The 23,303-nt window shown below is 55.8% G+C and overlaps 1 protein-coding gene across 1 annotated transcript in view; it reads right to left on the reverse strand.

The window, feature by feature from the left end:
- Window positions 1-23,303, reverse strand: part of TCERG1L (transcription elongation regulator 1 like) — a 196,235-nt gene that overhangs the window by 57,819 nt on the left and 115,113 nt on the right. The window contains exons 5-6 of the mRNA XM_061403870.1: window positions 7,445-7,536; window positions 3,177-3,265 (exon numbers count right to left, since the gene is read on the reverse strand). Of these exons, the coding sequence (XP_061259854.1) occupies window positions 3,177-3,265; window positions 7,445-7,536 (181 nt within the window). The remainder of the gene's footprint in view (window positions 1-3,176; window positions 3,266-7,444; window positions 7,537-23,303) is intronic.

A 23,303-nucleotide genomic window follows, 5' to 3' on the forward strand; every position in this document is an offset into this window, starting at 1 on the left:
TGGCTTAATCACAATGTATGATTCTGGATGGCTGCCATGTTCCCTCTCCTCTTTAACTGTCCCCAAATCCCAGAGGGTACAATTAGCGTGCCAGAGTTAGTTAAGTCTGGTACAAAACATCCACGCTTAGCAGCCTTAGAACACGAAGACCCGTTTTAGCAAATGGAAATGGGGACTGCTGGCTTGCCGTACAAAATGATCCCCCCATTGACTTCACACAGCACACCCCAGCGTTCATGGCTCTGCAAGGGGCAAGATATTTCCGCTCCTCTCTCCAAGCATCCAGCTCAGCCCAGCGGGGAAGGGCTCCGTGCCTCACCCCCTCTCCCGCACGCGGGAAGGCACACCCAGGTCCCTCTGTCCTCCGGGCACTTGTCCCGAGTGCGCTGTCCCAGGAGCAGAGTCCCGTCTGCAGGGTGGACCCGTGCGCCCTGGGTCACAGCCACAGGGCTGAGGTCTCTGACCCCAGAAGGCAGCACCTCTGTGTGCTCTGTTCTCTGCCCCCTTCGCCGTTCTGCCCACCTTTGTCCCCGGGAAGGGGCTGACCTGGGAGAACTGAGAAGCCCCGGCCCCACGGGGCAGGTCGGGTGAGGCACTGTGGGGCCTGCAGACAAGAAGATTCAGGGAAAAGAGGGTGGAAACAGCTCTCCCCTCTTCCTCCTGGGACATGGTGGTATATGCTCAGAAATGCGTATCTGGTTATGGCCTCATTCTGCACAGAGCTCCTGGGTTTCTGGCCGACCTCTGATGTGAGAGCAAGCCTCCCGTGGGCAGGAAGCGAAGCAAACACCTTCTGGGCAACTCCACCTGGACCACGGGCCGGGGCATCCAGGGGCACTTGCCTTCTTGGACAGTCACGGTGCCACCTACTCTGTTGTGACCTCCGTCAGAGTCCAGCTTCGTCACGGCAAGGGCTTCTGACCACAGGGACCCCCAAGCACCTGCTGCCCTGCCCATCGTTATGAGGGCCAGAGCAGGGGGCCCTTCAGGAGCGGGCCTGGAGCTGGGCCAGCGGGGGCCTCTGTGGAGAGGCCGCCCGTCCAGGGGTGAACAGGCAGATCTGAGACGTGAGGGGGCTCAGCACACGGCTGTGACATGTGGACCATCGTGCCGTGCACGCCTCCCAGCTCCTTGGCAGCCTTGCCAGCGCCTCGGGTCACCCCAGCTTCTGACAGCACCCGGGGGCCTGCGGGGTCCCGGGGTTCACGTCTCGCAGACCCGGTCCCCTGCCCCCGTCTCCCTGCCTCGCGGGTAGGGGGACACCCCCGCAGGTTCCTGCTTCTCTGAGAGCTAACGGCAGCAGGCGCCCGCGCGTTCTCCATCTGCGTGAGCTCTCACACGCGGGGGTTAGGACCCCAGGATCCCACGGAGCATTCTGCCCTCAAACACAGCGTCACCGAGAAGTTGAAACCACAGCCCTGGAAGTCTCTACGGCTCAAGGTCAGGTCTCCTACCCAATTATAAGCCCCAGGGCAGCATCAAGTCCAGTGTGACAGGGTCACACACCTCGCTGAATTTACTGCAACCCCTCATATGATTTGCAGTCAAGTGTGCTTGCCTTAGAAACACACGCGAGAGACTTTGGTTCCAGAAGACCCCAGACAGCATCTCTGGCATCATAAAAAAAAATAATAGTTTAAATCTGTTTTGTCCCCCATTCAGTTACTGGCACCAAGCTCCTAAAACCCTTTTAATTAGCTGAGCGACTGGGGCATCGTTTTTACTCCTAAGGAGCACCCCTGACCTCATGTGAGTTCAGACTGATGACATGGTGACTGATACGCCTCCATGTGTGACCATGGAGGGTGGGGGCTGGTCCCAGAAAGACTGACCACGTGATCAGAGGGTTGGTTTTCTGGCCCCACCGCCAGCCTCCAGGAGCAGGGAGGACAAGCCTAGTAATAAGGCATTCAGAAAACTTCCTTTGGGTTCAGAGGGCTGCAGTGTGCTGACCTCGCTAATGTCCTGGGCGGGTGGCAACCCCAGGAGGGCGTGGGGCCTGGAGACCCCCGCCCTGCTGCCTGCCCTTACCTCTTTGCCATCCAGCTGTCCCTGGGCTGCTGCCTGTATAATACAGATGTCATCACAAGTGAATCAATCACTCTCCTAAGTCCTGTGAGTCGTTCTAGCAAATTTTCAAACCTGACGGGAGGTTGTGGGAGCCCGGGACTCGCAATAAGCTGGGGAGACGTGCAGGGGCAGGGGGCTGGGACTCAGCCCTTGGCCCGTGGGGTCTGCGCTAACCCGGGAGCTGGCATCAGACCCGACTTGAATGGCAGGACACTCTCAGCACTGGAAACACTGCATCGTTAGGTGTCACCATCGGGGGCCCCGGACCTGTGAGGCGTCCCCAGCTCACCGAGCACTAGAGCTGAAGGGTGGGAGGCCCTTGGGTGCCCGTGACACCAACCACTGAGCAGAGAAGGAGAGGGGGCCCCGTCTGTCGAGTTAAGAGCAGGGCTTCCCTCAGTAAGCAGATGGCCAGGGCAGGACCGATGCTGGGATCCACTCGGGACATCACACAGGGCAGACGCCACACCCGGGGACCGCGGTCGGCTGCCGCTGCTACCTCGACGGACCTTAGGTGGCTCTGTTCCTGTTCTCTAAATTAGCTGTTCCTCCCAACCGTATCCTGCAGTCTAATCTGCAGGCTTTAAAACTAATTTTACTATAATAACCTTTTTTTTTCTGATTCTAAATTACTCCATTATAAAAGGACATTTTTGAAAACCAGAGTCGGCGGCTCCCTCGCGGAGGGCGCTTTGAGGGTTGAGGCGCGGAGAACGGGAATCCTCACAGGGCAGCCACAAAGAGCAGGCACGTCTTTAATTAACAGCTCCTCGGTTACACTTTTCCTGGAGTCCACGGAAAGGCCTTTGAAGCGCAAGGCGTGCCGCCGACTCTCCAGACACGGCCTTGCTCAGATCAATACACAACGGCCTTCCTACTTTAATGCATATTTGCAAATATATTGGAGCAGGATAACTTATCACTTAAATGCTGTTTTTCTTTTGACAGATGGTGACAACGGTGTGGAACTCTACCCGCCAGGAGCTGCAAATTGCTTTGTGTAAAACAGCATTACCCACAGGGCATGCATTTCTCTTTGGTGGAGACAGCAAGCGCTGGGTCAGGCAGGGCTGTCTCCCTGACCCCCCGGGCCCAGGGTGTCTTACCAGGGGGACCCCGGCACCGGGGTGGAGGCCACGGGCCTCGTGCCTTTGGGCGCACCATCCTCGCTGGCCACCAGGATTGACGGAGGCTCCTGTGAATAGAGAACAGGAAAGCACTTTAAAACAAACGGAACACTCCTCTTCAATTAGAGGCAACCAAGTAAAGACTAACTGGTCTCCTGCAGACAGGCCTGCCCACAGCGGCTGTCAGGCAATGACCGGCTCAGCAGAACCAGCGCGCAGGCCTGGGGGTCACGAGAGCCTTTAGAATTCACAGCACGAGTGACGGTGTTGTGCGACCTAGACTAGGGCCTCCCTGTAATTATCCCAAATTGGCTTGGCTGCCTGCTTCTGCAGAGACAGACACAGGCAGAGCAGCTGAGAGCTCGCTTCTGAACGGCCCGACTCGTCTCTGGAGACAGGCTCACGGGGCCCCCGAGCCCAGCCTCCAGTGGTGGAAACCCTCCGAGCAGTGAGGGCCCCGGGAGGCTGGGCTGGGCTGGCCCAGCTGGTCCCTGGCAGGCAGGGGAAGTGACAAGCCCGTGTCCATGCAGTGTCCTGTCACCCCAAGGACACCCCCCCATTTCTGGAGTGTCCACCTGGGGGCAGAGTTCATGGCCTGTTTCACAGGGTGCAGCTGACTGTGATACAGTGGGGTCTCTGTCTTCATGTAGAAAAGAATGTCTGAACATGATATCCCCTAGAAGAAAATGAAGATTTATTTCCTAAAGTTAAAAAAAGAAACTTCAGCTAGGACACCTGACCATTGCTTATTATGGATAGAATCTGGACAGAATTAAAAGTTTTTCTGAGATCAGAAAACATAGGCAATTATAGCACCAAACATAAACGTGAATCCAAGACTCAGATTGGCCTCTTTAGCTACGCGAATATACAAAAGACACTGGATTTTGTTAAGCAAAGGGAAAGTGAAAAGCGAAAGTGTTAGTCACTCAGTTGTGTCCAGCTCTTTGTGACCCCATGGACTGTAGCCCACCAGGCTCATCTGTTCATGGGATTCTCCAGGCAAGAATACTGGAGCGGGTAGTCATCCCCTTCTCCAGTGGATCTACCCCACCCACAGATTGAACCCAGGTCTCCTGCATTGCAGGCAGATTCTTTACCATCTGAGCCACCAGGGAAGCCCTTAAACAAAAGGAAACAGAACCAAACTCCTAATGGTAGAACTGAAAAATTACCATGAGAAAATTATTTTAAGAAGTCAGTGCTATCTCAAATTTTGAGCAGCTCTAAGAGAAAAATGGGAGAAGGCGATGGCACCCCACTCCAGTACTCTTGCCTGGAAAATCCCATGGATGGAGAAGCCTGGTGGGCTGGAGTCCATGGGGTCACGAAGAGTCGGACACGACTGAGCAACTTCACTTTCAGTTTCATGCATTGGAGGAGGAAATGGCAACCCACTCCAGTGTTCTTGCCTGGAGAATCCCAGGGACAGGGGAGCCTGGTGGGAGGCCGTCTATGGGGTCGCACAGAGTCAGACACGACTGAAGCGACTTAGCAGCAGCAGCAGCAAGAGAAAAATGAAACCACAGTGAGCACAGTAAATTCTAGTGGCAAAGAAACATTTCTTTCCTTCTACCACCTGTTTCCAATATTTTAATCTCAAATTTAGAATGATATAATAAGGACCGCATTTTCTTTCTCTCGAAAAATCGGTAAGATTACAAGGTCCTAGTGCATTATTCCAAACAGCAACCAGGTTCCGAGCTGAGAATGTTCAGTTCAGTTCAGTTGCTCAGTCGTTTCTGACTTTTTGCGACCCCATGAGCCGCAGCACGCCAGGCCTCCCTGTCCATCACCAACTCCCGGAGTTCACCCAGACCCACGTCCATTGGGCAACTAAAGCTCTAGACTCATTTAGAAAAAACTAAATGTCATCCTGAAAGCTGAGATTCTTTTTCTACCACCATCAGCGTCAGCGCTTTATGAGGTAGTGTGGGTAAGGACCTGGTTAGCCGGCTGTCTGAATGATGAAACACGCAGGACGCCAAGGCTCCCTGCCTTGTGGGGCACCGCTGATGGGCAGCCGCGCGAGGACAGGGCCGTTGCACCGAAAGCCCAGACGCTTGTCCAGGGGCCCCTGAGGGCCACACTGGGACTACAGCTCATTCCCACCTCCCAGCTTCCTTTCGAACAGTTGTTAGCGAGGAAAGTGCTGAGTCACAACAGCACTGAAACGTAAGATTCAAATATAGTTAAAAGATCACCAGGGTCTATCTACACCGGTGCGATAAACCCCAAAGAAGTCACTTAAAACTACAGTAAAATCACAGGCAGTGACGTGAGGCCTCCTCCTGCTCACGCCCTAGCAGGGCCCACGTCACCAGGAGTGAACAGCCAGTGTCAGCAGAGCCGGCCAGAGGACGAGCAGGGAGGCCTGGGATGCAAAGGTCAGTGGACCAGGCCCAGAGTGGCCACTGGGAACCCCATTCACTAAACGTTAGATAAGTAAGATCCAGGATTTGAGGGGTGGTCTCTTGCACACTCGACCATCCTGGTCTCTTACTGGGCTCTGCCCGGTGCCCTTCATTCATTGTGACAGGTAATTACACGGAATAAATGGTTTGTAATTTATGTGATTATTCCTAACTTCACGAACAACTTTATTTTAGAATTTTGGGGTAGAAGAAAATGTCTTAGTTTCCTATGAGAAACTAAGTTCAGGATAAATAATGAACATAACAGGGTGTATTCAGAAACAGTTGTGTTAAAAATATAAGGGTATATTGAGACCAGAGATTATATTACTAATCCAATTAGGAAAACGAGGGGAGATTTTCATTACGAAGCTAATTGAACAATGAAACCCAATGAGAAGCCTCTGAGTAGTAGATTCCCCCTGATAATTTTTTCAGGGAAATATGGTGGGACATGATTTGTGATAGAGACTAACACTTAAATTCGGCGATGCTGGGATTCTCCACTGCTAATTACCAAGGTCGTCTTCTGGTGCAGCACGGTGGTTATGATTTCCTGTTGGTGATAAAAATGGCTAATCATGGCATAAAATTCCCCTCCGCACTGAAGTAATAAAAGTGAATTAGACGCACAGAGCGCAGAGATAAAGAAAGTAGTTAAAGCAGAAGAGAGACGATCTGTTTAATAAATATGTAATTCTGGCGTGGATGTTCGTCTCATAGAGAGAAATCCTTCATCAGGAAGCAAGAGATTGATTTGCACTGTTGTTCATGATTCATTTGCACCATCTAGCCCCAGCACTAATGATGGAGAGGATGGTGGGGACCCCAGGTGAGGACGCCCAGGGATGTCGCTAACGGGGAACGGGCTGGACAACCGCAGGAACGGGGGCACTGACGGGCCGAGGTGGAGCGAAGGCTGATAACAGCATGGGAAGAGAGAGTGTTCACACAATCCTGGGGCAGACCCGAGGCCACCGGCGTGTCCGACGGGGCAGACCCGAGGCCACCGGCGTGTCCCATGGATCAGACCCGAGGCCACCGGCGTGTCCGACGGGTCAGACCCGAGGCCACCGGCGTGTCCGACGGGGCAGACCCGAGGCCACCGGGGTGTCCCATGGATCAGACCCGAGGCCACCGGCGTGTCCGACGGGGCAGACCCGAGGCCACCGGCGTGTCCGACGGGTCAGACCCGAGGCCACCGGCGTGTCCCATGGATCAGACCCGAGGCCACCAGCGTGTCCCATGGATCAGACCCAAGGCCACCAGGGTGTCTGATGGTCAGAGCATGTTATATGCCATTTGTGACTGTCAAAGGCAGCAGAAAAAGTTGAGTTCTTGGTTATTCATGGGAAAAGAAATGCACTCAACATGCTCTTGGTCAATCTACAAAATGCCTCTTTATTGGGAAAGACCTGAGATTCTGTGTTCAGAAAACACAGGCGTGCACTGGTTTTCCTGTAACAGTGAAAGCAAGTGCAGATCACAGCTTCGCCCAAGCGGTGTCCAACTGCACAGACTGGCCTCCTGTGTGTACACGCCTTCTGAGACGGGGGGACGGTACACGTGAGAATCCAGGGTTACCACCCAAGCCCCTCTGAGTACAGCCTGCCAGTGAGCTCCGGACTGGACACAGACGGGAAGGCCAGGCTGCTCCTGCTTGGCTCCCAGACGCCCTTTCCTTCTGCTGGGTTCTGCAGCGGTCCAGCTGGCAGTGGCCTGGTACCACAGGGGGACTGCAAAGTGCCCCTGCTGAGAGGTGGGAAATGGGTAGAAGTGTGTGCGGGCCCCCAGGGCCCCCAGCCAGGGGTTTTGCATCTCGCAGCCACCTACCTTGTCCTCTCCTTCCCCCGCCGGGCTCTTCCTCTCTGCGTGCAGCACCAGGGCTGGTGGGCAGGGCGCTCGGCTGCGCTCTCTGCTTTTATCTGTGGGACCAAAACAACCATCGTTAGCGTCCGTTTGTCACATCAGTTTGTAAAACCGGAAAGGGACAAAGAGCAGCCTCGGGAATGCTAAGTGGTGGCACATACAGTGCGTCTCGCAGGAGGCTGTGCCATCCGCACTTCTGACCACGCTGTGCTGACTGAGTCTCCACCAGGGCTTTGTGTCCAGTCTGGCAACCCCATCTGAGCCTGCACAGCACTGGCCATGGAGCGGTTGGCCACGCACGCTGGACCAGGCCATGTGGGCCACGATGGACAGGACCCAGGCCTCTTTGACAAGGACCAGGGGCCAGTGTGGGCGGCAGAGCCAGCAGGCTCTATCAGCGGCTGTGATGGCCACCCTGGTCCCCAATCCCAAGCAGGAATGAGTCCATGCTGGTCACACCCTGGTTATCATTGTTCGTCAGTCACTGACGCAGGCTCTGGCTCCAGAGGCAGCCTTCTCAGTGCTTCGACTGTGCAGACAGTAACTGTCTGATGGAGGAAGTGGAAAGTGCCAAAATCCTGAGGCTGGATATGATAACAGTTAGGCTTCATCTTATTCTAAGACATTGTGTAGCCTCAGATGTCTGTAGGCAGTGATGGGCGGCAAGGTTAACCATGTGGTTAGGACCAAGGATGAGTGGAAACTCCAAGCCACCCAACCACAAACCAGCCTCACAAAGAGATACATCCACCGAGGGGACCCTGCAAGGATCCATAAAGTGTTGCGTGACCTGGAGCTCCATCTGTGCAACACGTCTGGGGGGATCCCCGGGGTGGTTCCTGCCCAGTAGGATGGAGGAAAGAAGGACACAGGGGATTGATGTGTGTGTGTGTGTGTGTTTGCGCGTGCACATGTGTGCACGCGCATTTGTGTGTGCACGTGTGTGCATGTGCGCACGTGTGTGCACGTGTGCATACATGTGTGTGTGTGCGCACACACGTGTGCGTGCACGTGTGTGCATGTGTGCACATGTGTGCTTGTGTGTGCATGTGTGTGTGCACGCGCATGTGTGTATATATGTGTGTACGCGCATGTGTGAGTGTGCTTGGGCTTGGCTCCAGCATGGAGCCCGGCCGTGGTGGCCACAGTGGCATCAATACTCGCCCCTAGTGGCTGCAGAGCTGGGTCCGGGCTCCGGGGCAGCCTTTCCAGAGCCCTGGGTGAGGAAGCACCTCCCTGCGGACACTAACAGCTCAACTCAGAGCTGCCTCGGGGCCCTCAGGTCAGCTCTGGACCCGGACCAAACATCCAGTCCGCACAGAGGAGCTTCATCTGGACAAGGCAAAAGCAGGCGGGAGCCAGCCACGAGGCCTGGCCTCTGTCTGTCACAGGCAGGGCCGGATGGACAGAGGTGGCCCTGGGCACAGCCAGGCCCCTTGTCCGTGACATCATTCTGAAGGGCGGCCGGGCCTGCGGGCTCTGCCCCAGGGCCTGCTGGCTGGTCCTGGCTGCTCGGGAGCCCTGAGCTCAGGCTGGGAGCAAACAGACCAAGTGTGGCCCCAGGACCTCGTGGGCCTCCTGCTGCCCTCGCATCTCCACACTGAGTGTGTCTGGAGCCTAGACAGCACTCTCCATTCGCACATGGGCGGCCAGTGCCAACCACTCGCCTCCCAGGCCGCCGGGACCACCACCCAGAGGCCTGCCTCAGGCCTGGAGACACCACCTACAGGGCCATTTCACCCCCGGACAGGGGGAAGGCGCTCCCAGCTCCTCACTGGACCATAAACCCAGTCTGAGTCAATAGACCACATTTCACACCATGCTCCGTCCTGGAAGGCAGTGGGCCTTTACTTCATCATCCTTCATGGTGATGAGCAGAGCCCCCCGGGCAGCTTCCAGAACCTATGAGAATAAGCCCGCTTCTCGTCAAGACGAAGGGCTGTGTGGGGCCAGGAGGCTGGCTCCAGATGGGACAGTCCTGACCACCCACTTCCTGTGTCTATGAAACAGATCATGCCACCCACAAAAGACAGAGGAGCCGATAGAGGGGGTGATGTAGGAAGATGGTCACTAACTGGGTGACACTGGAGCTCTGCTTGAAAAATCAGAGGAAGAGACGAGAGCAGCCCAGGGAACAGAATCCCACGGGGAGGGTTTCATCATGAAGTCCCGCGGCTGTGTCCCCCACATGTTATGCTATGGTGGGACCACGTGTCCGAGTTAACATAGGCCTCATCATTGCCCACGGCAGGGCCACCCGGCCCATACTGCCTCCTGTGGCTGCTTATTCCTCTCCTCCACGTGGGGACCCTTCAGGACTGCAGACCCCAGAGTTCTACCTGCTGGCAGCTCCCAGCAACAAGATGCTCCTCTGTGGGTGGAAAGAGCCATAAAGTCCCACTGGGTCAACAGTACATTCTCAATGCCCTGGCCCCAGGCCTCCCACAGGCGCTGACAGATAACGCAGTCAAGAGTCAGGGAGCCCCGGCAGCTTCAGTTCAGGCCCCGATCCCACCGGCCACAGGCTCTGTACGAGGCTGGGGCGGGTTTGCAGGAGGCGTTCAGGGGGCAGCCCTGGAATCCAGAAGTTCTCGCTGCTGTAGCTGAGGCACAGAGTGGGGAGCTGGAGCCCAGGGTGGGCAGACGGGGGTTGCAATGACGTCTGGGTGCAGGTGACCTCAGAAAGACGTCTGCACCAGGCAGAAATGTGCAAGCGCCTGCGCTGGGGGAACCACCGAGGAGACGGCCGTGGAAAGCAGCGTCCGGAGACCCCACCAGAGCAGCTCTCCTGAGGAGAGGAGCCGGGAACACGGCGCTCTGCCTTACCCTGGAGATCTCAGCTGGAGAACCTCCCCAGAGCCTCCCAAAGGACCTGGGGCCCTCGACCCCTGCTCTGCAAAGGAGGTCAGAGAACAGGAAGCAGCTGAACGCCCCCCAAGGACCCCCAGCAAGGCCCCAGGAAGGAAGAGGAGAGCTTGAACTTGCAAGGAGATGGAACGGTCTGGTTACGAGCCAGGGCTCTGATTTCCAATTGCAGGGCCGGGCAGCTTCCAGGGGCCTGAGGCATGAACAGCAATGAGCAGATGGCTGTTCACCACCTAAGCACATGGTCTCGGTCCCTTGCCAGACTGCAGGGGTCATTCCAGGATGGGGGTGTGTGCTGACATGGGGGGAGAGGGGTTGGGGGGCTTCAGAGAGAAAACAAAGCGATCAGGTATCCCTGAAACGTGAGGAGCAGATTCTCGTCTCGGGCCGATAATGCACGCTGTAAAAAGCGTGCGAGGAAGCTGATACCATCCGCGCTCATCACAACGTCATTCTCAGTGACCGCGGTCTTGCTCACGTGAGTTCCCTCGCTACCTGAGAAAGTATTCCTTTTTCATTTATTGAAAACACTTGATCCTTGTAAAGAAATTGGTTCTTCAAGTCCAGCATTTGGGCTGCATGCCTGGCGTTGGTCACAGGACGGCTTCTTCGAGAACACGGTCCTGATCATCACTCTAAAGCCCCCTCGCTGCATGGCTGGGCCGGGGCCCAGAGCCCCCTGTAAAGCCTGCGTCTCCCCGTTCATCCTGAAGGGCTGATGTGATGGCTCCCCAAGGGCCACTCCAGCCCCTCTGACCTGCTTCACCCCCTTGCGCTTCGACCTCTCCACAAACCCGATGGTGTAGCCATCAAACACCCCCTCGGGTGTCAAAGAAAACTAGTTTATGGAGGGAAATCAACAAGTCATAAGACCCTGACGAGCTTAGGGGTGCCCAAGATACATTTCCACGCTGCGAGGGAGGCAGGGTGGTCCTATCTTCAGGGCAGTTGGTCTATTGATCCAGCTCAGCTCTGAGTTTGAAGAGCCCTCAGACTGTCTGCAGTTCGCTTTTCCTCCCAGCAGGGCTGAGCAACAAGAAGGCCTGGGCAGGTTGCATGGAAGCCAGGAAGGAGAGTGTCTGCGTGAGAACCACCACGAGATGCATGACACACGCATTCAGTCCTTGTACAGAACCCAGCACAACCCGGGCTGCGTGTGGGGACAAGTGGGGAGGAGAAGCGTGAGAAGTGAGACGCACCTCAGCACGCTGCAGGAGGACTTCCCTGGCAGTCCAGTGGTTGAGACTCTGTGCTTCCAATGCAGGGGACTCCAGTTTGACCCCTGCCTGGGGACCTAAGATCTTACATGCCACATGGCTAGGCCCAAAGATCAGAGGAAAAAAAGACCTTTTTAAAAAAAGAATGAAACAAAAAGAAAAAATACTGCGGGAGTTGATGATGGTGACGGCAGGGGATACACAGCAGCCCTGAGAAGGTAGACAGTGGCGGTAGCTTGTCCGATCCTTCTCATGGGCAAGATAGCTCAGCAGTCGATCAACCTCGCCTCCCTGAAAGGAGAGCCAGGTGGGGTCCCTGTGCCCTCAGCTGAGCTCGGGGCCACCAGCACGTCACCTGTTGCTCAGTAGTCCCCTCGAAGCCACCTGTTCCCTTAGAGGACCAGAGACGTAAGGACTCAGAGGTGTCCGCCAGAACCTAGCATCAGGCCTCAGACCAAAGACGGCTGACGTGTCAGCAGTGGGACAGTGACGTAGCTGGCACTTCAGCCGAAGCTGCTTCTACTGGATAAAGCACGGGATTCTTTTAAACATTTAAAGGTCGATCTTTTAATTTCTAAAATGAAGAAACACTGCAGACAAGTCAGAATTGTCTAACTTACCAAAAATATATGAGAGTATGTCAGCCTCTTCTAATTCAAAAGGTGATTCTGAAGTTGAATCTCATTTTAATCCAACACACTTTGTCCTCTCTTGGTCTCAGTTTCCTCAAGTGTGTGTGTGTGTGTGTGTGTGTGTGTGTGTGTGGTGAGTCACTCAGTCGTGTCCAACTCTTGGCGACCCCATGGACTATAGCCCACCAGGCTCCTCTGTCCATGGGATTCTCCAGGCAGGAATACTAGAGTGGGTTGCCATTTCCTCCTCCAGAGAGTCTTCCTGACCCAGGGATGGAACCCGGGTCTCCTGCATTGCTGCCAGATTCTGGGATTCTGAAAGTCAACAGGACAACTGGAACTGTCTGCGGAATATCACAAGAAACAGAAGAGCCAGCTGGGAACTCGGTTTCTTGCTGGGGAGAAAGGAAGTGGATTAACCCCAAGGAGGAGAACGAAGGAGGCAATTGACCTTTTCTGTCCTGAAAACCAGGAGTGGCTTCTGATGGGTTGTTCCCTGGAAACCAGCCTCCTCTGACCCATTTGCAATCAGTGGGGAATCTCCATTAGACCGAGGGGGCCCTGATCTACAGGTGGTCTACACTGTACGACCCTGGCAGTGACTTCCTGGGGTGCCCGTGAAGTTGCAGGGGGCACCAGGATGGCTTGAGTTCCCTGGTTGTTGCAGAAACGGGCCTTGGTGGGAAGGGTGACAAAGCCTGTGCACACGCTGAACCCCACATGCACGCCAGCCTCCGCCTGCAGAGGCTGGTCCCTGCTGCGGGGGCTGTGCTTGGAAACAGAGGTGAGCGCCACTCCTGGAGAAGCCTCTGCAGGACGTGGGCTGCCAGACGGCAATCCCGGCATCACGGGGCCCCAGCTTTTGTGGTTGCCACAATCTAGAGACCCCACTTCCATACACGAGCGTTCTCACCTCCGAGCACCAACAGTGCATCACCCGCTCAGGAAAACGTCTTAAGGAAAATTATGAATGGAGTTCTAATCTTGAATCCTGTCTCCCTGTAACCATCATCTTAAAAACAATTGCAATGCTTAAGCAGAGTGGAAACAATCACCTCATTTTATACCAAAGTAACTCAGACAAGAGAAGCCGTTTTTCAGGTTGCAAAATTAACCATTGGGGAGGGCCAAAATTATCTGCCAATTTTAGGGGCATTGTACTCCTTTGAAGAACGTGATAATAAAATAAAGGGAGAGATGTGACTCGTGCTGAAGAAGCTAACAGGGACGCCCAGGTCTGCTGTGTGTGGCCCTGAAAGAGGCTGGAGGGGCGCTGAGCCTCAGGTCTCCCCTCCGGGAAGCCACGGCCCCTGGGGACCTGGCTTAAGCCCAGCAGTCCTGCCGCCCAGGTGGCGCCTTCGCGAGAGCTGCAGGCCCTGGGCGACCTCAGAGGCAGGAGAGACGCAGAGATATCCCAGGGACGGAGAGCCGGCCAACAGGAGCACGGTGGGAGGCAGGCAGGGTGCTGGGCTGGCCTGTGCGAGGGCAGGGGCTGCAAGCGGGCAGAGCGAGCACGTCCCTCCAGCCCCATTGTTCCTCAAGTTGCCCCCTTGGGAGCCCTGAGGGTTTCCCGGCTCAGACCCTGGAAGGAGGAGGCGGAGGCTGAACTCCTGGGACCCCGTCTTCCAGGGCAGACTTCCAGGCTGCCGGTCAGTGTGGCCGGGTGCAGACCTGGCCAAGGCCAGGGTCCCAGGGATCCCGTCCTTCTGTTCCTTTCCTCAGGCCCGCATATTGGGGTCACCACAGAGGGGCCGACACAGCCAGAGACCTGCGGCTGCGAGTCAAATCCCGGGGGCCCTGGGAGCCTAGCAGGGGACGTCCACCACCAACACGGTCAGCGGACACGACGGCATCTCAACGCCTCACCGAGGACACAGCAACTGAGCAAGCCGCGGGCCACGCGCCCGTGACAAGGGTCCCGGCATGGGCTGCAGTTGGTCAGTTTTCCCCGAGAGCCCGGAGCAAACTGGGGGTACGGGACAGACACGGGCCAGCAGAGGCTCCCGAGTGACGCTCTCAAGCCCTCTCAGGGGCCAGCAGGGCGGCCTGAGGCCAGGACCCCAGGCTCTGGACAGAGCCGAGGCTCCAAAGGTCAGTGGATGCGGCCTGCGGCTGCGGGAACCCGCTTTAGGCACACAAGCGTTCCGCCCCGCAGCAAAGGCTGGCCAAGGCCTCCCCGCCTCTGCTGTAACTGAAGATCATTTTCAGGTAAGTGGCAAATCATTTCTGAGTCCGCCTGCATTTTTCATAGGCGGTGATTTCTCAGAGTTGACAAGCTGCAGAGAGAATTCATTTTCTAACCCGTTAGTAACACCCTGGGTTTCCCTTTGCAGGAACAAAGGGTTTTAAAACACTCAGGAGAACCTAGCTTCCTCCACAGAAAGGGTCACAGCACAGCCACGTGGCCCCCCTCCCGTAACCCGACTGTCTCCTCTCCCGCAAAGCGACAGCACGGAGCCTGTCTCCACCCCCAGACCCCAGCCAGGACCCCAGACCAGCACTTCCGGATCCTGCCGCTGGCCTGGCTGACGTAACAGGGGTCTGATGTCACCAGCGGGCAGGAGGGCGTGGACAGGACGGGCCGTCCTCAGCGGACTCCTAGAGCCTGAGGCACCCAGCGCTCTTGTGAAGGCAGGCTGCCTTAGACCATGGGCAGCCACGTTACCTGACGGCATCACTGACTCGATGGGCATGAGTTTGAGCAAACTCCGGGAGCTGGTGATGGACAGGGAGGCCTGGCGTGCTGCAGTCCATGGGGTCACAAGGAGTCGGACACGAATGAGCGACTGAACTGACTGACCGACTAAGCCGTGTTAGAACGGAGATGAAGATGAGAGGAACCGCCCGCAGCTCCGTGAGCTGTTGGACTTCGATGGTCAGCGCGCTCCTGCCCCATTTAAGGGCGCAGCTTCTACCTCACCGGGACGTGGGTCTCCCAGTGCAGGGGTAACGTCAGGGCTGGGATGGAGGCTGGCTCCACGCTGTGCCAGCCCAGAGAGCTGCTCCCAAGGTCCCCGGGCAGCGCCGACCCCAGGGAGCAGCCCCAGAGGAAGCTGACACCTGGGACAGTGAGGTCCAGGGATGCTTTAGAGGACCAGCCACCCAGCCCACCCCCTGACCTAGTAAACGTGTGATCAGTGGACGAATGGATGACGGAGCTGCAGGGACTCCAAGGACAGGTGCCCTTTCAAACACATGCTCAAAGTTCTGATCATCATGATTCCTAAGTAGGGATATCAGAGGCAAAACAGATGCGTGAAATGAGACGATTTCTCTAAGAGATGAAAAATCTTCTGTGCACTTCATTAGACGTGTGGTGAGCCAGCTACGACCTCCCCTCAGACGCGGACTGGGAGAAGAGGAGACGGCTGGGTAGAGGGGGAGGTGGGATGGGAGGGGGCGTAGGCGGGGGAAAGTGAGAGACGCCCCTGCAGGCTGCACACCGTCCCTCAGAACACGTCTCTCCAGCCCAGGTAGAGCGTGTGGCAAAAGGGCAGCATTCAACCTTTTCGGACAAGCGTAAATCCATTTCACAGTCCCAGGCTGAGTTGCTTCAGCAACGCCCACCTTTCAAGGCAGCAGGGGAATTACAGGCGCTGAGAGACGGAAAGCACCCGCCCACCCCTGCACCTCGCCCTAGGGCGGCTGGGGGGCGCCTGCCCGGCAGTGAATGCACCCCTCGCGCAGGCATCGTGGGTATCACAGGGGGGCTGGCCCTGCAGGCCCCCCGGGACTCCAGCAGCACAGGGCTCAGGCTCCATCCACCCCACCCGAGAGGCAGCGGTGTGCCCCCAGCACACACAGGCGCAGGCTCACACATAGACACACACGCACAGGAGAGACGAGTGCTCTGATGATCTTTCAGCCGTCACAGAAGTTACACTCATTACACGAAACCCTCTGCTTAGTTAGCTTACTGTCTGGTCTACACACGCCAGGAAGGGATGGGGGAAAAAAAAAAAAAACACATGTGCAGAAAGTGAGATGACTTTTTCTAAAGCTGACATCAAAAATGAGTTATCTGTGCTATAAAAGCTGTTCATCATATGCATCACTTTCAAAAACCGCCACAATATTGTCAAGCAATTAGCCTCCAATTAAAATTAATTAATTAAAAAGAAAAACGTGGATGCACCTTTGGAAACTGTGCTAAGGTGTATCATTTCCCCTCTTCTGACTGCAAGGACACTGGATCCTCTCCTGCGTGGGCACTGACACCTGTGGGCAGGCCAGGGGCAGGTGTGTACTATGCCCCACATCCGGCAAGCCTCCCGAGGCCGCTGCTGGCAGCCACTCTGGGGCTGGCACCGAGAGCAGGCTTGGGACCAGCGTCAGCGGGTGGGCAGGTGAAAGGCGGGAGGGAGGGGTCCTGGGACACCACTCCCCACAACGCCCCTGGATGCCCCCCTCCCGGACGTCTCCCGCCTCCACCGAGGTCTGGCGTTCCCGATGCACACTCCGGTCCTTCCCGTCTCTAACGAGGCTGGCATGCCCGGACTGGAGCTTTGCGGCCCCCCAGCCCCTGCACTGCAGCTTAGAGTCTGTTCCCACGCCTCTGTGCCTCCAACAACACAACCGGGCATGCTGCCGTGTTTTATCTAAGCAGCCCCTACCTTCCCGGGCAGTTATTAAATCTCTTCCCGCTCTTTCATCCTGAGGCTTTTTCTACCTGCCTCACATGTCACGTGAGCTTTAACAACCGCGGCTCCCATAGGGACCTGAGGTCACAGGGGAGGGGGTCTAACTTAATGGAGTCAAAATGGCTAAAGCGGACGCCCCCCAGCCCCCCGGCCGGTGTCGACCTCGGTCATTCTGGGCCCCTGAGAATGCTGCCTCCTGTCTCTGCACACTGAGCCTCCCTGTTTTAATGGGAGGATGAATTTCAGACTAGATAATGGCCTGGGTGATGCTCCTAGGAGCTCAGAACGAGTCTCCCATGCAGGTGCAGGAAACGAGAAAGCTCCCTGGCTGAGGTCCTCAACGTGGTCTCGGACAAGGATGAAGAGGTCTGAGGGTGACTGGCTCTCGTTCCATCAGCTGAGCTTCGACAGACACGGTGAGGAGTGTCTCAGGACTCCCGGGGGCTCCTCTAAAGGGCCCCTCAGGGCTGAGTGTGATTCCAGGCAGGGATCCCCCACCCTGGGGGACAGGACCCCTTGCTGTCGGGGGACTGGCCTTGGTTGAGAACGTGGGGGTGGCCCCCCCAGACCTGTGGTCGCTGCCACCGGGGGCCCCAGGAAGCACGCGGCTCGGGCAGCCTCCCCGCCCCCTTGGTGGCTCTGGGCCCCTGGGGACCAGCATCCGCTGTGTGCAAACGCTGTGGACTGTGGTTTCCGCACTCGCTCGCTCTCTCTTCTGTCACGTTAAAGAGCAGAATCAAGACACGGGACTCCAATGCCCCCTCCAAAGAGCCGCAGGTTAACTGGTTAATGAGAAAGCAGCCTCCCCAAGGGCGCGGGGCTCCCTGCTGCAAAGCCTGGAGCACTGAGCAGCTCCATGGGCTCCCTGCTGCCAGCTTCGGTCCCCCGGGGACACACTCCCGCGTGGTCCTCACCAAGGTGGCTGTAGTTGTCTCACAGGGACACCAGGCAAGCGTCCTACCCTGGGGGGCCGGGGTGGCTCTGGTCACTATCCCTCCTGCCCTCCCCCACAGTGGGGCGGGGGCAGACTGAGCCAGGCCCCATCAGTGGGGCAGGGTCCCGGGGCCACCTGGGCAGAAGCTGCACCTGTGCACAGCCCTGGAAGGAAACTCTGCTTCCTCTCCCGGGTCCTGCGGACACACTGCACTTAGGGGCAGGACTGGCTCCAGTGATAGAAACGTCGAAACTGGTATCATTTAGTTGTAAACTTTCCTCTCTGTTCGGGAATCGACCGAGCAGAGGCGTTCAAACTCTGCTGTTCAGAGTGACCAGAGAGGAGCTCGGTCTGCCCTGCCCCACAGGCCACCGTCCCCCAGGTCCCATGGGCCCCCCTCCCCAACCTCACAGCAACCAGGAGTCCAAGCCAGCCCAGCCCCAGGAATCTGGGAGGTTCGAGCAAAGCCCTCCCACCCCCACCCCGCCAGCAGCAGGACCGCCATGGAGGGCTGGGAGGCAGGGCCTCCCACCAGTGTCTTCCAATCCGGGGTCATTCAACAAGGACCACCGATTTTGGCTTGACTTGGGTTTGGCGGTTAATGAAAAGGTTGCTGATTGCTAACCCACAGCAGCTGAGTAGAACCTCACCAGCACCTCCCGGTGATGGGAACAGTCCTCACATTGCGGTAGGGTCATCATGCTATTGATCATTGCGGGTCCTTCCGTGGGGAGCGCCCGGAAACCCCGATTCCCCAGCAGACGGTTCTGTTCTGACCGCAGAGAGGCGACGGCCAGCGGTTCAGACGTCTCCACATTCTCGTTTCTGCAGCGGGTGACAGCAGAGCTCCCCATGGCTCACAGCCGTTTCTTCCTTTTTTGGCCAAGAGCACGTGGCAAGCATGGCGCTGCTCCAAGGCGGCAGGAGGCAGGAGGGGGTTAGAGGAGAAAGAGAGGCAGGCGAAGCCAGGTGAGCTGCGGGCGGCAGGCACCAACCAGTCCCGCGGCCGGGGTGCCTGGGTGAGGACAGAACAGGCCCTCTGGGGCTGTGACTCCACAGGTGGAGAAAGGGTCTGGAGGTGGATGCAGGGGGGTGGGAACGGCTGATGGAGACGAGGGAGAGCAAGTCCCAGAGCTGAGGCAGTCACATCCAGGACCCAACATGGGCCCAGGTGCCAGGGCAGGCGACCAGAGGCAGAGCCCAAGGGGGAGCGAGGCCACTCAGGTCACCCCTCGGGGGTCAAGACAGGGAGCAGTCAGCGCTGAGAGTCTGAGGACAACGACACCACGGGGACCTGCCAGTGTAAATAATGCTGTGCACACCGCACTATGCAGGATATGTTATAGAGTGCTTTACACATGTAGCAAAATGGTTACATTTGATTTTCACTTTCAAGTTTTCTCCAAGGCGACTAGCTCCTGGTACTATTATTTCATAGAAAAAGAATCTCATGAGAGACCTGCAGTTCTCTTAAGAGCATTTTGGCAGTGGTAAATTAAAAGTTAAGACTCTTAGAGTTCAAATATCGTATTTAACACCTTGGTTATCTTGACATGAGTATTCATGGCTTCAGATTTTAAACCATCCTCAAAGTACCTTTTTATATAACCTTTAGTTATACGTGGAAGAGAAACGCATGATTAAATATATAAATGACACCATTCACTTGTATCAAATAGGAACACATACAGGAAAATCCAATATCAAAGCAATTGTAATATAAAAGGGAGATTTGCGAGATCTCCATTTCCGGAATAGGATTTATGATCACTGAGCTTATTCTATTGTTAGCGATGTCCGTCTCGTAAAAGAGGGTGTGCGTCTGGGCCTCTGGGCTGACCCAGCTGTCGTGGGGATGCTTACTGTGGGGAATTTGGGGTTCAGGAGAAGGGGGCATGGCCTCCCCGAGCACATGGCCACCATGGAACCGAACCAGCCTCCTCTTCCTGGGAATCTCCCTGGTCCGTGCAGTCGGGACACACCCTCCCGGTTTCTGGCCGGGGCCAGGCCCGCCCCTGGCAATGGAGCTCTGATCAGGGAGGAGGCAGCTGTAGTGGGGCTCAGGTAGGGAGCACCCTCTCCTTTCTCCTGATCTGGGGAGCTCAGGAATCAGAGAGGAGGGGCAGCAGCCACCATGTCCTGGGGGTGCCAGGCTAGGGCTGGGCTCAGCACAGGGGTGGAGACAGGAATCAGACTGGCCTGGGAATAGAAACCCAGCTGAGTCGCTTACTAGGCCTGAAATATGGGGACAATCTCTCAGCTCCTTTGAGTTTCAACTTTTCCAACAGACGGGAAAACTAATACCTTAGTTTGCTCAGGCTGCCATAACAAAATGCACAGACGCCGTTCTGGAGGCGGGAAGTCCAGGGTCAGGTGCCAGCACTGTGGGGTTTTGACGAGCAGTCTCCTTCCGGCCCGTAGATGCTGCCTTCGTGTCCTTCTGTGGCAGAGAGACTGCTCTGTGTCTATCAGGGCTCTAACCTCACCATCAGGGCCTCACCCATGTGACCTCATCTGAACCCAATGACCTCCCGAACGCTCCACCTCAGATCTGACCACACTGAGGGTTAGGGCTTCAGCATATGAATTTGGGAAGCATAGGAACGTTCAGTCCATAGCAGCACCGCACGCAAGCTTCGGGCTGTGGACAGAGATACTGAATACGCTGAGCACAGTGTCTGCAAGGCAGGTGCTCACGCAACAGGATCCGAGGGATTACCGGGGCAGAATCCTCCTGAACCAGCCTCCTCTACTGCACAGGGTCTGCCTGCCGCTGAGCAAGCAGAGAGGACCCCAGCCTCTCTGGGGAGACTGGGAAGGACCCCACAAGTCAGGAGCAGGGGTCTCCCTGCATCCCTGCTTCCCACACGTGCAAACTCAGCCCCAGGTCCAAGTGTCTTATGTGCAAAACGCCTGTTCTTCTTGCTGAATCTTATGAAAAATTGTAGAAATTATTCTATAATGAACCTTGTAAGGGAAACATTTGACAGCCCTTTGCAAATGCAACAGGAAAGACCATTCATTCCTCCCCAAGCGTCATTGCTCACATTAAGATGTAGCTGCAAATCAGGACACAGAAGCCAAAACTGTTCTGATGCAGCAGTGAATCTAAGTGCATCTGTGGAGTGTGTGTGTGTGTGTGTATGTGTGTGTGTGTGTGCATGCCCATTTCCAGGCTTTAAACCAAGTCATGCTGCTGAACATTCTAGACCCTTTTACAGGTCCCTGAGTCTCCAGGGCGAGTGGACATAGGAAAAAAGGCCTGAAGAACTGCCAAATACCTCTTTAAAAAGTTCGCCTTTCAGTGTCCTCGTACAGAAGCGAGGGGAGCACGCACGGGGGTCTGTCACCGTGAAGACAGTGAGCCTTGCTGGGTGGCTTCTGTCCCCGCGTCCGGCTGGGGGCCCGGCACCAGGAGTGCTTCATTAAGTGTATCATTTAAAAGGAATTGACATCTATTTTAAAAAATTCTCTTAGATATAAATCATGGTGTGTGATAAATCCATCCTAAGCTAACCCACTGGCATGATCTAAAGAAGCAGATATTTACAAGGTGCGTGCCCGACACACAGAGGTGTCCTTATGTGTCTGATCACTCCGCAGGACTAACGCCAACGGCGTTTTGAGAGGACTGTGCAGACTGCACAGTCTGACTGCGGCGCCTTGGATTTACACGCCCGCTGCTCCAGCATGTGTGGGCCGGCTAGCCTCCAAAGAGCTTCCTGGTGAGGCGGCCTGACTTCTGCAGACGAATCTACATGAGCACGCCGTCCTCACCAAGCTGATTTATTTTCACATTTAGAGGTAAGAAAATTAATCGTGCAGTGCTGTCAGTGGATGAAATTAACTCGGACTGTTTTTTTTTTTTTTTTTTTGGAACAAACTCCTTTCAGTTATTTTCTTTATTTCCAAAAGGGAAGTTATTCCAGTCATTTGATACAAATGGGTTTAATTAGTTTAAGGCAAACATAACCTTTAACAAAAACACAGGCTGGGGACCGCTGGTCTGTGTGCTGCTGGAGAAAAAAGCAGCGCTGTGCTCGAGGCTGATTTTTCACAGCAGCTGTACAGTCCGATTCGGTTCAGCATCAGAGCAAACCACCCGCCACCTAAAACAGCAATTCCTCTGCCGAGGCCATCAGAGAGCTGGCCCGTCCCGACACACAAACACACTTCTATGACAAGGGCAGGCACGTGGGAAGATGGTGAGGGGGACGCGGTCCGTCGCATCCATGCCCTGCGTATTCTCCTGGGTACCACCCGAGACGGCGCTGGCTCTGGCTGAGGGCAGGGCACACGTTTTCCAAGGGCCTTGCATTTTTAATGACTCTCTCTTTGAAAGGTATTAAAAATTTAATAAGAAAAAAAACCCAGTCAATCCCACACTTGCCATGAAGCATCTGCTAGAAAGAGACCCTTGGTTTCGCAAACACTCAAACGGAGGATTCTTATCTTAGGTTTACCCTTCCCCAGGTCTAAGGGGCTGGTTACCACCTGAGTGGTAACCTGATCAGCGAGGATCAGAATTATTGGTCCAGAAGCCAGCATTTCTGCTGTGAATCTGAGCTTGGACACCCATGCCCTTCAACGGCACCCTCTCCTCCGCAGGACAGAACCCAATCCATTCCTCCCTGGTCATGTCTTGTTCTCCAGGACTCCTCCTGCCCCGACGAGCACAGGACGCAGTCCCACGTCTCTGCTGTGTCTGCGGTGACTCCCCAGCCCTCTGGCACGGGGGCTCGGGTCTTATATTCTCCAGTGCTGTTGTGACTCCCCACGTCCACATCTCTGCTGTGTCTGCTGCGGCGACTCCCCCCGTCCACGTCTCTGCTGTGTCTGCGGTGACTCCCCACGTCCACGTCTCTGCTGTGTCTGCAGTGACTCCCCGCGTCCACGTCTCTTCTGTGTCTGCGGTGACTCCCCGCGTCCACGTCTCTGCTGTGTCTGCGGTGACTCCCCAGCCCTCCAGCACGGGACTTGGGGCTTGTCCTCTCTGGTGTTGTCTGTGACTCTCCGCATTGAGCGGGGCATCCCTGCTCTGCCCTGCGCTTTGTCCAGCCCCAGTCTCTTTACTAAAATCATTGGCCGATGCAACTCTCCTTCTTGGCAGATGAACCCTGTGAGGTGAGAGCCACGTACCTACATGCAGGCTGGTGTTCAGTCCAAGTCACCTCCCCACTGGGACTGTCCCTTCTCTCTGCTCCTGGCTGGGCTGTGGGTCTCTCGATCTCCCCATGCCCCTGTACTTGTGCCTCTGCAGTGAAGGCTTCTGTTTGTTGGAGCCCATGTCCCTCTCTGCCTGAAAAAGTTCTTCCCTCCTACACAGTGGTAAGCACAACTGCTCCCTTCTGCCAAGGCTGCACGCAGAGTGCCACCCAGAGAAAAGACCTCTTGTCCTCCTGGTTTTAAAATATGGGATGCATATTTCTATCCCTGCAAGTCACTTTTAAATGACTCATTTCATAGCTGTGAAAAACAGAAGCCACGCCTTTTAATCTTTAAACCTATTTTCAACCAACTGTGTGATTGGCACCA

The sequence above is a fragment of the Bos javanicus genome, chromosome 26 (genome assembly GCF_032452875.1).
Source record: "Bos javanicus breed banteng chromosome 26, ARS-OSU_banteng_1.0, whole genome shotgun sequence".
NCBI lineage: Eukaryota > Metazoa > Chordata > Mammalia > Artiodactyla > Bovidae > Bos > Bos javanicus.